Genomic DNA, 16949 nt, shown 5'->3' with positions numbered 1-16949 from the left:
GTTGCCACAGTTACGTCTGAGCTGCTGCAACTTCGTCAGGGGGTTCGCTCCCTGGCAGATTACACAATGGACTTTAGGACGCTGGCCCAAGAAGTAGGTTGACAAGATGGCAGTCTTGAGGCCATCTTCCTGGAAGGCCTCTCCGGATGCATAAAGGATGAAATTGCGGCCCGAGATTTGCCGGAAGACCTCAATGCCTTGATTGAGATGGCTGCCCGCATTGATCGCCGCCTACAGCAACGGGCCAAGGAGCAACGCTCTCCTCGCTACACTCCGGCTCATGGGCAGAGACCTGTGTCCTCGCCCAAGATTCCTTGTCCAGACGCTCCCACCTGTGAACCCATGCAGCTGGGTCGGGCCCCGCTTTCTGCTGAAGAAAGGCAACGTCGCCATTCGTTGAAGTTGTGCTTGTATTGTGGCCAGAAGGGCCACTTCTTGGCACGCTGCCAGGAGCGTGCGAAAAACACCAAAAGCCTAGGAGGTAGGAAGGAGCTCCTCCTAGGCTGTGCTACAGCTCCTCAATGTACTGTCCCGGATACCTTGGAATATCCCGGGGGCTCCTTTGAGTCGATGGCGTTCCTGGACTCCGGAGCTGGAGGTAATTTTATCCTGCAGGACTTAGTCTCCCAGCTGCGAATCCCAACACAGAGATGGGAGGTCCCGTTACGAATTACCTCTATCCAGGGGACGCTTCTTCCCGGACCTGTCCTGATGTCCACCGCACCTATTACAGTCCGCACCGGGGCGATCCATTTGGAGGAGATAGCCTTCCTTGTCTTGGAGAAGGCTGTCCACCCCGTGGTGCTAGGGTTGCCGTGGTTACAGAAGCACTCGCCTACAATCAGTGGGATACGCTACAGATTGTCAAATGGAGTCCTTTTTGCCTAGCTAATTGTATGAAAGTGCCTAACACTTCTGCACTTCCCTTGATGCACTCTGTCGTGGGTCCTCCTGCACCATATGAGGACTTCACGGACGTATTCTCCAAGACCAAGGCGGAGATCCTTCCGCAACATCGTCCGTATGACTGTGCTATAGACTTGCTACCTGGTACTATGCCCCCTCGAGGAAGGGTCTATCCCAGGGGTCAGGAACCTTTTTGGCTGAGAGAGTCATAAGCGCCACATTTTAAAATGTAATTCCATGAGAGCCATACAATATGTTTAAAACTAAATACAAGTAAATGTGTGCATTTTATGTAAGATCACACTTTTAAAGTACAATAAGTCTCTGAAAATATTACACCAGGCCTTAAGACACCAATACATCTCCTATTAGGAAAACGGACCAAGTCAGGCTTCTATAGAGTCCTACACAGAAACTACACGCCAGCAGAAAACCTCACCTGAATCATGTGCTGTCCCTCACCTAACATAGAATAAAGAGACCAAAACGCATAACAAGAAGCATGCAGAAAAAACTGAATTGGAAACTGCAACAAGCCAGAGTCTCTGTATGCAGTGTAACAAAGGAAAAAAGAAACATCACCCATCCTTATAAAACAAATCAAGAAATATAAAATCATCAGCAGTAAAACTGTACTAACAAAAAGAACATATTTTGAAACAGCTGATGAGTGGAATATCCAATAATTAAACACTCATATAAAACATTTCCAGATACCAACAAAATATTTCAAAATAGCAGACTCAAAGACCCAGTAATGAAAAATAATAAGGATACAAAAATTTTTTTGCTCTGCATACCAGGGAACGTTTGATATCCAGGTGTCCTGAGATTGTTCTGAATTAGCAGGAGGTGGGGTGGTTTGCTTGGAACTTTCTCCTCTCTCAGTCACATACCAGCGCTCTCTCTCACACTGGCTCTCAATGACACACCTATACACACATGCTCTCAGTACTCACATATACACATGTTTTTTCTCTCTCACTTATATAGGCTCTTAATTACACATTTACACACATGTTGTCTATCTTTTCACGCTTACACACACACACAGGCTTTCAATCACATAAATACATGCTGTCTTTTTCTCTCACACACACTCTCATTCACATGCTTACAAACATGTCCTCTCTTTCTCTCATTTACACACAGGCTCTCAATCACATACTCACATGCTCCCTCACCTAAATCAGCTCTCAATCACACACAGACACACATGGTCTCTCTCTCTCATTTAAACACAGGCTCTCAATCACATACTCACATGCTCCATCACCTAAACCAGCTGTCAATCAGACACAGACACACATGATCTCTCTCTTACTTATACACACAGGCTCTTAATCATACATACACATGATTTCTCTCACACACAAAGGATCTCAATCATACACACATACTCTTTCACACAAACAGGTTTTCAATCACAAACTTACACATACAGGTTCCCAATGGTAAACTTACATTCATGCTCTCTCTCTCTCACAGGCAGGCTCTCAATCACAGACATACAATCTTTCACATGTACAGGCTCTCAATCATTCACATACATGCAATCTCTCACTCTCACACACACACACAGCCCCCCCCCCCCCCCCCACGGCCCAGAAGAGGAAGTGGAGAGTATCGGGTGCGTGCGCGGCAAGAAGAGGCCATGCTAATGCGCTCGGCATCGGCCCGAAGAAAAGAAGACTGCAGCGCGGCTCGGAGGAAAATGAAGAGGTTCAACCGCAGCCGATGGGACTCCACCTCCGCGAGGGCTGAAAATGAAGAGGTTAGCGTTGGGAGGAGGCTGCTGCTGCTGCCGCGAGTTCCCGGGGTGGGGGAGAGAGAGAGAGTGAATGAGTGAGCAAGAATGTGTGTTTGCTCACTCATTCACTCTCTCTCTCCCCCACCCCGGGAACTCGCGGCAGCAGCCTCCTCCCAACGCTAACCTCTTCATTTTCAGCCCTCGCGGAGTCCCATCAGCCGCGGTTGAACCTCTTCATTTTCCTCCGAGCCGTGCTGCAGTCTTCTTTTCTTCGGGCCGATGCCGAGCGCACTAGCGTGGCCTCTTCTTGCCGCGCACGCACCCGATACTCTCCACTTCCTCCTCTGGGCCGCGGGGGGGGGGGTGGGGGGAAGAAGAAAGCACGCCGGTGCCGCTGACTCCAGCTGTCCTGCCGCGTTCCACCCGGGCTGACAGCATTTTAAGCCCGGGCGGAGGAGGACCGGGGAGCAGCTGGGTCAGCGGGAAAGTGTGGCGACACTTGTCTGCGAGCCAGATGCAGCCCTCAAAAGAGCCATATCTGGCTCGCGAGCCATGGGTTCCCGACCCCTGGTCTATCCCTTATCTATACCTGGGACCCGGGCCATGTCCGAATATATTGCGGAGAATCTGGCCAAGGGCTTTATCCGCCTGTCCAAGTCGCCTGCAGGGGCAGGGTTCTTTTTTGTCAGCAAGAAAGATGGCTCATTGAGGCCGTGCATAGACTATCGAGGCCTAAATTCTACTACCCAGAGAGACCGTTACCCGCTCCCATTAATCCCAGAGCTCCTTGATCGGCTTCATGGAGCAAAGATCTTCACAAAGTTGGACTTGCGAGGAGTGTACAATTTAGTCAGGATCCATCCCGGAGACAAGTGGAAGACCGCGTTTAATACCCGCGACGGGCATTACGAGTACCTCGTAATGCCTTTTGGCTTATGTAATGCCCCGGCGGTGTTCCAGCACCTGATGAATGAACACCTGTGTAATTGTTTACCTCGACGATGTGTTAATCTACTCCCAGGATGTGTCGTCACACCGTCAGCATGTCCATTAAGTGCTCCAGATACTTAGGGAGCATGGTCTCTACGCAAAGCTGGAAAAGTGTAGCTTTGAAAAAACGTCCCTGCCTTTCCTAGGCTACATAGTCTCTGCAGCTGGCTTTCGAATGGATCCACAGAAAGTGGCGGCTATTAAGGACTGGCCCCGGCCGAGGGTTCTTAAAGCATTGCAACGCTTCCTCAGCTTTTCCAATTTCTACCGTCACTTTATTCCCAATTATTCTCGTATTGTGGCCCCATTAACAGCTCTTACCCGAAAGGGGGCTAACACGGTTGCCTGGCCTGCCTCTGCCTGTCAAGCTTTTGAAGCCCTCAAAGAGGCCTTCTTGTTAGACACCTGCCTTCGCCATCCAGATCCCAGCTGGCCCTTCATGGTGGAAGTTGATGCCTCCATTGTGGCTGTGGGGGCAGTACTGAGTCAGTACTCTGATTCCGGACAGCTGTTGCCCTGTTCATTTTTCTCAAAGAAATTCTCCCCGGCGGAGAGCAACTACTGTGTTGGTGACAAGGAATTGCTAGCCATGAAACTTGCTCTAGAGGAATGGAGACAGTGGTCGGAAGGAGCCAACCACCCAGTTACGATTTACACCGATCACAAAAACCTAGCATTTTCGAAGCAAGCCCAACGCTTGAACCCAAGACAAGCCCGGTGGTCGCTGTTTTTTGACCGGTTTGACTTTACGTTACCTATAGACCCGGGTCGAAGAACGTTCGAGCTGATGCGCTCTCACGCTCTTCTGAGGTGGAAGAGACTCCTGATACCCCTCAATATATCCTGGATCCTGAAAAAGTAAGCCTTGCTTTAACCTCACTGTCCTCTCAAGAGAAGACCGTGGTTCCACATCACTCTCGAAGAGCAGTTCTTACCTGGGCCCATGACTCTCTCACTGGGGGCCATGCTGGTTGGAAAGGGACTTTGGACCTGTTAAACCGTTTTTACTAGTGGCCAACGGTGAGACAAGACGTCCAAGCCTTTGTGGGCTCATGCCCTACCTGTGCGGTTCTAAAACCACTCACCGGAAAGCCCAGGGGTATGTTGCAACCGTTACCCATCCCGGTGGAACCTTGGACCCACATCTCTACCCAGGAAAAGATCCGTAAAGCCGCTCTGACCGCCCAGAAGTGGGCAGATAGGCATCGTCAGCCAGCACCCATCTTCCTCCGAGGAGACTGTCTGGCTTAGCACCAGAAATCTACAGCTACCTATTCCATCTAGAAGACTAGCTCCGAAATTCTGTGGGCCTTTTCGAGTCGCCGAACGAGTGGGAGCAGTCTCGTACCGTCTGCGCCTACCCTCCTCCATGTGCATACATGACGTGTTTCATGTGTCATTGCTGAAGCCTCTTGTGTTATCCAGATACCACTCCCGGGCTTCCAAACCATCGGATCCATCAGTACCGGACGAAGTCACGTATCAAGTGCGTGAGGTATTGGATGTCCGGTTTCATCAACGCCGATGGGAATACTTGCTTGCCTGGGAGGGCTGCGGATCTGAGGACAATTCTTGGAAACCGACCCGTAACATCCTTGACAAGGACTTGTACGGCAGTTCCATTTGGACCAGCCAAGTAAACCCGGACCGACTAAGAGGGGGCATAAGAGGGGAGGTACTGTTGTGGTTCTGGCCGCGAGTAACGCGGCCAGACCCTTACCTCCAGGCTCCCAGACCTGCTCCCGTTCCCTGAGGCCTAGTTTGCGGCCTGGATGGCGGCGTCCCCGCTGGGGCTGCACTGCTGCGAGCTCCTCCGTAAACGCCCTGCGCTTAGGCGCGTGTGCGCGCCACTTGGGCGCTTTTCTAGGTCGTTTCCCGCCAGTGGTGACTCCGCCCAAATCCTGACGTCAGACGCCACGGCCTTGATAAGCCGGCTGCGGCCATCCAAGTCTTCACCTTGCAACGGGTTAGCCTCCCGGTTTCCTGTTGCGCTGTGCCCCAGAGTGACTCGCTTGGCTTCGTCGCTCCGTTCCTGCTACAGTACCTGCTTGGTTCCTGCCTGCCTGCTTGCTACAGTACCTGCCTGCTTGCTACAGTACCTGCTTGGTTCCTGCCTGCCTGCTTGCTACAGTACCTGCCTGGTTCCAGTACCCGCATCCTGCTACAGTGCCTGCCTGGTTCCAGTACCCATATCCTGCTACAGTTCCTGCCTGGTTCCAGTACCCGTATCCTGCTTCAGTTCCTGCCTGGTTCCAGAACCCGAACCCACTTACAGTGTTGCTACTGTCTTAGTCTGGTTCCAGTTCCCTGTCCTGATCCACAACTCGCCTAAGTCCCAGCAGCCGGGCTCCTCCCGGGGGGGGCTTCGGCTTCCAAGGGTGAAGCTCCCTAAGTCCCAGCAGTTGGGCTCCTACGGGCTCCTCCTGGGGGAGTGCCAACTTCCAGGGTGAAGAGCATCTACGTCCTGCCTGAACATCTGCCTCCCGGCCTGCTTTGCAACAGAGACATTGTCCACCTTTCCAAGTCTCCAGCAGGTCGGCCCAAGGGTCCACTAAACTGAGGCTCCCGTAACATGCATGACATGATTTTTGCACAGAAATCATGTTTATTCATGCTAAACATATTTTGGTATGAACATGTTCAGGACAGTGTGCTTTTTTAACTTCTGATACATTAGTATACCATTAACTTACTACATTGGGAGTTAACTCTTTTTTAGCATAGGAGTAAAAAAAAATGCGTACTGAAATTTAGTGCACAATTTTTGCTTTCATTTTATTTCATCGGGCTCTGAGCTGGATGGGGGAGAGAAGTTTGCGTGCACACCCTCTCTCTCCAATCAATGAGTTAGGGACTGGGGAGAGAATTTGCCAATTAACAAGATGCAAGGAAAGATTACTGTGATCCATTTGAAGTCCTTTGGCCACTAGATGACATACTGGCCATAGAAAATAATGGGTCCAGTGTTCATCCATAAATCCATAAGAGCTTTATTGCAGCAAGAGGTCAGAGGGTAAAGGGTTATGCTATTCTCTAGAATGGAGAATTTCCAGAGAAGAAGGTTCACTAAAAGGGCAAGGGACGTGAGGGCCATTAAGCTTGAGTGACAAGGTGGTCCAGTCCTTCAGGCGCTTATTCTACCAAAACTGGATTATTGCAACGCATTACTTTTAGGTTTACCAATCTCAGCTATCCATCCTCTACGGTTACTGTAAAATGCCGCAGCACGGCTCCTGACTAACACAAAGAAATTTGACCATGTTTCTCCTATTTTGATGAATTTACATTGGTTACCAGTGCAGTCTCGAATCCAATATAAATGTTTGCCATTAATTCATAAAACGATACATGGCAATAGCACTGAATGGCTGAACGCTTCTCTATGTTTCCATGTTCCATCTTGGAACCTAAGATCACTTGGTCAAGCTTTACTAACAATACCTTCACCAAAACTAGCTCATTTAAGTACAGTTAGGGAAAGGACACTATCATTGGCCAGACCAAAAGTTTGGAATTCGCTGCCCCTTGATATTCTAACAGACGCAAACATAAATAGATTTAAGAAATTGTTAAAAACGTGGTTATTCGAACAGGTTTTTATTCTAGCAAATTAACCCCTGGATCTGGATTCTCCTTATATGAACCCCTACCAATCCTAATTATATTTTATTACAAAATAAGTAGGAGGCAGTTTTAGTTAAGTTAATTAGTTTTAGTTAATTAATTTTTAGTTCATTAATAGTTAGATTTTAAGGTTTTATGCATTTTGTTTTATAGTTAATTGACTAAGTATACATTGTATTATGTTTTATCAAAGAGTGATGATTTATATGTTGATTATGTGAATGCTGAATTTATTTATTGTAAACCGTCATGAAATCAATATGAATGTCGGTATATAAAATTGCCTAAATAAATAAAAATGTACTAAGGGGTGAGTATAAACTATGCTTCCCACAAGGAAGTAGATCTAGAGATGGGAAGAAACAGAGAGACAGGAGAAATGTACCAGGTACTACTAATTGTGGTGCCACTTATGCTGTAGGAACTGAGATGTTTCCACAAGCCCTCAAAGAGTCTGAGAAAAAGAGGAGATTGAAGAAGTAGAACTTGGAGTAAGAAAAGGAACTATGTTAGAGGCCTACAGGACAAAAGGAAGAGTAGTGCCTGTCTGGAGCTTCAGTGCAGGGCTGAGGAAGTTACATTTGAGCAGGGACAGGGGATGAGTTGTCCTAGAGCCGATCCTGATGTTTGAGTAACTGAAATTCTGAAAGAATCTGGGGAGCATTAAAGAAAGACTTTGAGGGGTTCTTGGGTCTGCAGATGATATGGAGAGAGAAGAGGAGGAATTCTGAGTTGGGGAAGTTTTCCTGGGAGAGTGTGCACTGTGATTTTTTTGAGTTAACAACTCTTTTTCATTTATTTATTTTCTTTATACAAAGGCTTATGTTCCATGCCTTTCACTCATAGAGTGTGCGGTGTGGATTACAACAATCAATATTAAATAACCAAAGAAAGATTAATAAAACAAAATTTACAAAAACTGAATAGAAATACATAAAATAATTAAAAGCAATCATGACCCATCACTGAAAGGCATCACAGAACAGGATCAATTTTAGCTGTCTTCTAAAGTCCTTCCCATCAGTTAGAGTCCTCAGTTGGTCAGGGAGAGAGTTCCATAAAACAGTGGTCACATATGAAAAATGCCCTCTCCCTTGTTCTCTGTAAATGAGCCGCATTATTCAACGGAACCTTTAGCGGTACTTTATTTAAAGTAAGGAGTTTAAATTTTGATCTAAATTGCACCAGCAACCAATGCAGTTCTTTCAATGTGGGCCGAATACGGTCACTTTGTCGCAACCCCATCAACACACAGGCAGCGGCATTTTGCACCAACTGCAACATGTATGATAATTTCTTGGGGAAGTCCACATAAAGCAATAGTCTATCTGATCCAAGACCAAAACTTGCAGGGCAGCTCTAAACATGTCCATTGGTAATATCCTTTTCAATGGCTTGACCAATTTCAACTTAAAAAAGGAAATCTGAGTCACACAACAAGCCAGCAAGTGAAATGTAAGCTGAGAATCCAAAAGGAACTCTATATTTCTTACTTCTATTGATATTGATAATATAATATTCTCAACTGTAATAGAAGGCATGGTGGAGCCCAGCCATAACAATGGAGTTTTTTCTAAAATCAGGATTAATCTGTTTCTTGCCCACCAGTTTTTTACCCTCACAAGACAATCTTTGAAAAAAGGTACAGGGAACTTGCCGTCTCTATCGCACAGAATGCAAAACTGCACATCAACCGTGTCAATAAAGTATGTTAAGCCCAACTCCTTCAACAATCTCCCCAAAGGGTCAAGGTAAAGGCTGAATACAGTGGAGGATAATGCAGATCCCCGTAGAACACCTGAATCCACATTATACCAGCCAGAGCTAAGTTCACCCAGTTGTACCCTTTGCGTTCTCCCAGACAAAAAGGATCTAAACCAATTTAAAACTGTCCCAAGAGCCCATAGGCCTTTAACCTAGACAGCAAAATTATATGATTAACTGTGGGGTTTTTCTGCTGTGCTGGACTGAGAACTATGATTTTGTGCATTTTGAAGTGGTTTTTGTTCTGCAATTTTTCTGCTGTACTGAACGAACTATGGACCGTGACTTTTGTTGTTCTGTTGAATTGGTTATTTTCAAAGTAAACTGTTTTTCTTTTGGAGCACAGCTTTGTTGTGGGCATTAAGGAATCCTCTGTCCAGTTTGGCCTTGCAGGTGAGCCTGCCCCAAGTCCATGGACCTGAGAGAAATTTCCCCCAGCCCTGTTGAGCAGTGACCAGTGGCTCTCCAGGGCAGGGAAGACAGCCCCTGGTGAAAGTGGGATTACACATACTACCACCTTTCCCACTGATTGACACTAATTTGAGTTGGGAGGCTGGAAGGGGATGGGTATTTGTGCTAATAGTCATCCCACCTACCACTGATTGAGGGCGAAAGAAAATCTGCATATCCCTTGACCCTTGCTAATTCATGCCAATCGCAGGGTGACCCGAAAGTAAAAGTTCCCAAGTATTTGTATTAAATTCCCTTACCATACAGATGGATGTAGGCTCTCCTCCTATGTCCTTGCTGAGCAGGGGGCTTGCTGATGTTCAGTGGATCTGTTCCCAAGCAGAGGTGCCAGCTCTGCAGGTGCTTGAGCACCCCCAATATTGAGTGAACTTTTTCACTGTGAGGGGTGGATTTGTGCTGAGTTTGGCACCCCCAATTGTTTAGAAAAGTTGGCTTCTGTGTTCCCAAGTAGGAAGGGGGGATAAAAACCTCTAGGCCCTTGGAATTAAATAGCTGGATTCTGAATAAATCTCTCCTCGTTTGCAGAATGGTGTTCCAACAATAATCTTTTACTTAATATTCAGTCTCTTCAGTAGTGATAATCTGGCAATAATTGCATTTACAGGGGGATGAATCTGTTTCCTCCATTTAACTGTTACAATCCAAACTTCCTCAGGATCGCCTTACTTCTCACTAGCAGGATTCCCCAAACGGCAAGATCAAGGGATTTCTTTACCTTTTAGACACCCCGTTCAGTATCTGATTTCCAATGGGGCTCTGCTCTGCTGGACTGCAGGACATAAGAACATAAGAAAATGCCATACTGCGTCAGACCAAGGGTCCATCAAGCCCAGCATCCTGTTTCCAACAGTGGCCAATCCAGGCTATAAGAACCTGGCAAGTACCAAAAAAACTAAGTCTATTCCATTTTATCATTGCTAATGGCAGAGGCTATTCTCTAAGTGAACTTAATAGCAGGTAATGGACTTCTCCTCCAAGAACTTATGCAATCCTTTTTTAAACACAGCTATAAACTGCACTAACCACATCCTCTGGCAACAAATTCCAGAGTTTAATTGTGCGTTGAGTAAAAAAGAACTTTCTCCGATTAGTTTTAAATGTGCCCCATGCTAACTTCATGGAGTGCCCCCTAGTCTTTCTGCTATCCGAAAGAGTAAATAACCGATTCACATCTACCCGTTCTAGACCTCTCATGATTTTAAACATCTCTATCATATCCCCCCTCAGCCGTCTCTTCTCCAAGCTGAAAAGCCCTAACCTCTTTAGTCTTTCCTCATAGGGGAGCTGTTCCATTCCCCTTATTTTGGTAGCCCTTCTCTGTACCTTCTCCATTGCAATTATATCTTTTTTGAGATACGGCGCCCAGAATTGTACACAGTGTTCAAGGTGCGGTCTCCCCATGGAGCGATACAGAGGCATTATGACATTTTCCGTTTTATTCACCATTCCCTTTCTAATAATTCCCAACATTCTGTTTGCTTTTTTGACTGCCGCAGCACACTGTACCGACGATTTCAATGTGTTATCCACTATGACACCTAGATCTCTTTCTTGGTTTGTAGCACCTAATATGGAACCCAACATTGTGTAACTATAGCATGGGTTATTTTTCCCTATATGCATCACCTTGCACTTATCGACATTAAATTTCATCTGACTTTTTGATGCCCAATTTTCCAGTCTCACAAGGTCTTCCAGCAATTTATCACAATCTGCTTGTGATTTAACTACTCTGAACAATTTTGTATCATCTGCAAACTTGATATCTCACTCATCTTATTTCTTTCCAGATTATCTTATTTTTCTTTCCAGATTATCTCACTCATCTTATTTCTTTCCAGCTTTCCCATAACCACTCTTTTCCTCCTCAGCCCCACCTGTCTGTCCTGACCTAAGCATTCCCTCAAGTATCCTAAGTATTTGTAACAAAGCCGCCATTTTCATCCCCTTCTCACCCCTTTAACCAACCCCGCCATACTGGTTTTTTTCACCCTTCGAGTACATCTCAACACGCTTTCACTTCACCTTCTCCCAAATGTTGTTTTTACAAGTTTTTCTCCACTCTGGTCAATGTAATTCAAAACACTTTCACTGTTTTATCCCAAGTTATGTTTATCCAGGTTTCTCCACCTTGTTCAATGTAAGACAAGACTATGTCATTGTTGTCATTTGCTGGTTGTAATGTAAACTGAAGTGATAATTAATTCTGTTAATTGAACCTCGGTATATAAAAGTTATAAATAAAATAAAAAAAATAATATTGAAAAGTAAGGGTCCCAATACAGATCCCTGAGGCACTCCACTGTCCACTCCTTTCCACTGAGAAAATTGTCCATTTAATCCTACTCTCTGTTTCCTGTCTTTTAGCCAGTTTACAATCCACAAAAGGACATCGTCTCATATTCCATGACTTTTTAGTTTTTTTAGAAGCCTCTTATGAGGAACTTTGTCAAATGCCTTCTGAAAATCCAAGTACATTACATCTACAGGTTCACCTTTATCCACATGTTTATTAACTCCTTCAAAAAAGTGAAGCAGATTTGTGAGACAAGACTTGCCCTGGGTAAAGCCATGCTGACTTTGTTCCATTAAACCATGTCTTTCTATATGTTCTGTTATTTTGATGTTTAGAACACTTTTCACTATTTTTCCTAGCACTGAAGTCAGGCTAACCGGTCTGTAGTTTCCCGGATCGCCCCTGGAGCCCTTTTTAAATATTGGGGTAACATTTGCTATACTCCAGTCTTCAGGTACAATGGATGAGTTTAATGACAGGTTACAAATTTTTACTAATAGGTCTGAAATTTCATTTTTGAGTTCCTTCAGAACAGATTGCTCTCCTCTGTTTCCCGGGATTAAGTACCGGACTGGCACACTTTTTCTTCCTTGATGTGCAGTACCTGGCAGAATATACGCTAAGTGAAATAGTTACTGTAAAGCTCCTTCTCAACCAATCTACAGAGAGTGGCTGTGAGGTTTCCAGATCTCTTACAGGCAAAACCATCTGGAAAAGTCAGTTCAGACCAGAAAAAAACTCTTTCGAGAAAGTATTTAGCTCTTGCATAAAGAATTAAAATACTCTAGATGTCTATAAATTGTTCTCAACCCAGTACATTCTGGCCACCTCCCAAAGGGGTAATCTTATGAAAAGAATATACATCTATTACTACTCCACAAATACGGTACATCCTGATTAAAAAGCCATATTTATTAATGGGGACTCTAAGGGGTCGCTACATGGGTATTTGTTGCCTAACACATACATAATCAATCTGATATTCATACATTATGAATTATGTGTATAAAAGCACTAACAGTTAAGCAGTAACATCATTTAACTAACAGCACTTGCTGCTTTGTGTTGTTCCACCAATCCAAGTTAGAGTCCCAGGGTCCAGGCATGATCTCAGACATTAAGATTATATAATAAAAAGTAGCACCCACAAACCAAAATGGAATCATTACTAATGCTGAATAGAATATGTCATAGCTGTTCAAGATTTGCATTTCCTTTTGAACTGATGCTGGAAATTTTACATACCAGTATAGAACGTCTAACAGTTACATCCACTGAGAAAACTAATTCTATTTGGCCAACACACATACCATCCATATTCTAATGTACGTTAAGCCTTAGGCATGAGACCAAAACTTGACACATTTGTTAGTAGTGCCAGCAACAAAAGCCCACCTAGCCTGATTTATACAAGGCTTCACACTGTGCCTGGAGGGGAAAACCCTTATAAATCTTGTATAAATCTGACCCAGAAGATCTTAGAATCTTTATCAACTCAATTAACAGGAAAACATCTGGCAGTTGACTTGAGAGGTTAGAGCAATGAGTGGGGAAACCAAGGTTCAAATTCCACTCCTCCCACTGACAGTCCTTGTGACCTTGGGCAAGTCACTTTATCTCTTGCTGCCTCAGATACCCACCAAGACTAAGTTCCTTGGGGCAGGAACCTATCCTTACCATTGCACAGCTCTGCATATGTCCAGTAACACTATAGAAATGATAAATATTATTAACAACACTAATGTTGTCAATGCATTTCAGATTTAATGGCTGCATTATTTTACTACACATTTTAAGGTAGTCTCCTAGAAGTCTTTTTGTACATTCACTCCTGCTGTATGCTATTTATGTATTTAATGTTTTTATTTATCAGTCTTATATTCTGCATATGGCAGTACAAACCATTGCGGATTCCAATAAAAACATATATAAAACAGCAAACATACAATTACATATAAAATATATTAAAACCATAATTATAAAAGTCATTAATATGTACATAATTAGTCATATACCTGATTAATTAATGCTGTAGGTTAATCAGTTCTTTAACATCAGTTTAAAAAAAAAATGTAATGGATTAATTTTTACAGTACCCCAGGGATTTTTTAAGATATTTAAGATATACCGGCGTGATATGTGTACTTTACAGGAACATCGGTATATAAAAATAATAAATAAATAAATAAATAAATATTTTAAGTTAGAAGAATAAATAGAAACTTAATGATATGTCACATGCCTATTAATTAGTTTTGTCTTTAACTTTTAGATTTCAGAATCTGCCTTGGAAAAAATGCTTAAATTATTTACATGGACAAGACTGCAATATTGGCTGCCGCTTTAACTGGGAGACAATTGGTCAAATAACAGTCTCAATACGTGATAGCAGTGTTATCCCAGAGGTTGAAATTTTCCAGAAGACCCTGATGATTTATAATTACAGTAAGTGCATGGTAACTTATTTATTTATTTATTTATTTTGGATTCTTATATACCGATATTCTTGTATGATATACAAATCATGTCGGTTTACAATACAACAGAACAATCGCAGCATAGGCGTTACATTGAAACATGAAAACATAGCGTCTAATAACATATAATATAATACAACCGAACAATCGCTGCTAAGGCATAACATGAACCTTAGTGTCTGAAAGAATATAATATGCAAACATATGTACAAATGCTAATATAGCATAAGGGGGGTCCTAAAGAGTAATGGCACTTTAAAACTTGACGCATAATAATCAACATTCACATGATCCAAGGGAGGTTAGGGAGGAGAGGGGGTGAGAATAGGACGGTGTTGTTGGGGGGGCGAAGGAAGAGGATTAGGCTAAGAAAGGGAGAAGGAGAAGGATCTTGGCTCCCAAGGGTGACCTGTTAAGTCCTTTAACCGGTGTCAGAGTGGTCTAGGGGATCCGGGAAGGCTTGTCTGAAAAGCCATGTTTTTAAGAGTTTCTTGAATGTTTGGTGGCACGGTTCTTGCCGGAGCTCCGGAGGCAGAGAGTTCCATAGGGTGGGTCCTGCTGTCGAAATTGAACGTTTTCTTAGAGTGGATTTGACTGGTGGGGCGTATAATGATCCTTTGTAAGCGTTTCTGATTGGTCTGATGGATGTGTGAGGACGGAGTTGAGAGCTTAGTTTGAGATGGGCGGTGCCATGAATGTCCTTATGGATCATCATTAAGGCTTTGAAGGTGATCCTAGATTTTATGGGAAGCCAGTGAAGGAAATGAAGGATGGGCGTGATATGGGCTCTCTTGTTTGAGTTTGTAAGTATCCTTGCCGCAGCGTTCTGGACCATCTGAAGTGGTTTGATAGTTATCGCTAGGAGACCTAGCAGGAGAGAATTGCAGTAGTCTAACTTAGTGAGGATGATTGACTGAACAACTAAGCCAGGGGTCAAGAACCCATGGCTCGCGAGCCAGATATGGCTCTTTTGAGGGCTGCATCTGGCTCGCAGACAAGTGTCACCACACTTTCCCGCTGACCCAGCTGCTCCCGGGTCCTCCTCCGCCCGGGCTTAAAATGCTGTCAGCCCGGGCGGAACGCGGCAGGACAGCTGGAGTCAGCGGCACCGGCATGCTCTCTCCTTCCCGCCCCCCCCCCCCCCCGCGGCCCGGAGGAGGAAGTGGAGAGTATCGGGTGCGTGCGCGGCAAGAAGAGGCCATGCTAGTGCGCTCAGCATCGGCCCGAAGAAAAGAAGACTGCAGCGCGGCTCGGAGGAAAATGAAGAGGTTCAACCGCGGCCGATGGGACTCCGCGAGGGCTGAAAATGAAGAGGTTAGCGTTGGGAGGAGGCTGCTGCCGCGAGTTCCCGGGGTGGGAGAGAGAGAGAGTGAATGAGCGAGCAAACACACATGCTTGCTCGCTCATTCACTCTCTCTCTCCCCCACCCTGGGAACTCGCGGCAGCAGCAGCAGCCTCCTCCCAACGCTAACCTCTTCATTTTCAGCCCTCGCGGAGGCAGAGTCCCATCGGCCGCGGTTGAACCTCTTCATTTTCCTCCGAGCCGCGCTGCAGTCTTTTTTTCTTCGGGCCGATGCCGAGCGCATTAGAGTGGCCTCTTCTTGCCGCGCACGCACCCGATACTCTCCACTTCCTCTTCCGGGCCGCGGGGGGGGGGGGCTGTGTGTGTGTGTGAGAGTGAGAGATTGCATGTATGTGAATGATTGAGAGCCTGTACATGTGAAAGATTGTATGTCTGTGATTGAGAGCCTGCCTGTGAGAGAGAGAGAGCATGAATGTAAGTTTACCATTGGGAACCTGTATGTGTAAGTTTGTGATTGAAAACCTGTTTGTGTGAAAGAGTATGTGTGTATGATTGAGATCCTTTGTGTGTGAGAGAAATCATGTGTATGTATGATTAAGAGCCTGTGTGTATAAGTAAGAGAGAGATCATGTGTGTCTGTGTGTGATTGAGAGCTGGTTTAGGTGATGGAGCATGTGAGTATGTGATTGAGAGCCTGTGTTTAAATGAGAGAGAGAGATCATGTGTGTCTGTGTGTGATTGAGAGCTGGTTTAGGTGATGGAGCATGTGAGTATGTGATTGAGAGCCTGTGTGTAAATGAGAGAAAGAGAGGACATGTTTGTAAGCATGTGAATGAGAGTGTGTGTGAGAGAAAAAGACAGCATGTATTTATGTGATTGAAAGCCTGTGTGTGTGTGTGTGTAAGCGTGAAAAGATAGACAGCATGTGTGTAAATGTGTAATTAAGAGCCTATATAAGTGAAAGAGAAAAAACATGTGTATATGTGAGTACTGAGAGCCAGTGTGAGAGAGAGTGCTGGTATGTGACTGAGAGAGGAGAAAGTTCCAAGCAAACCACCCCACCTCCTGCTAATTCAGAACAATCTCAGGACACCTGGATATCAAACGTTCCCAGGTATGCAGAGCAAAAAATTTTTGTATCCTTATTATTTTTCATTACTGGGTCTTTGTATCTGCTATTTTGAAATATTTTGTTGGTATCTGGAAATGTTTTATATGAGTGTTTAATTATTGGATATTCCACTCATCAGCTGTTTCAAAATATGTTCTTTTTGTTAGTACAGTTTTACTGCTGATGATTTTATATTTCTTGATTTGTTTTATAAGGATGGGTGATGTTTCTTTTTTCCTTTGTTACACTGCATACAG

General features: G+C 44.6%; 1 protein-coding gene across 1 annotated transcript in view; it reads left to right on the top strand.

Annotated features, from left to right (window-relative positions):
- Positions 1 to 16949, top strand: part of CRLF2 (cytokine receptor like factor 2) — an 87423-nt gene that overhangs the window by 26914 nt on the left and 43560 nt on the right. The window contains exon 4 of the mRNA XM_029603629.1: positions 14074 to 14246. Within this exon, the coding sequence (XP_029459489.1) occupies positions 14074 to 14246 (173 nt within the window). The remainder of the gene's footprint in view (positions 1 to 14073; positions 14247 to 16949) is intronic.

This window comes from Rhinatrema bivittatum, chromosome 5 (assembly GCF_901001135.1).
Source record: "Rhinatrema bivittatum chromosome 5, aRhiBiv1.1, whole genome shotgun sequence".
In the NCBI taxonomy this organism is placed as follows: Eukaryota; Metazoa; Chordata; class Amphibia; order Gymnophiona; family Rhinatrematidae; genus Rhinatrema; species Rhinatrema bivittatum.
Note: the sequence above shows the minus strand (reverse complement) of the source record. Positions and strands in the feature narration are given on the sequence as shown.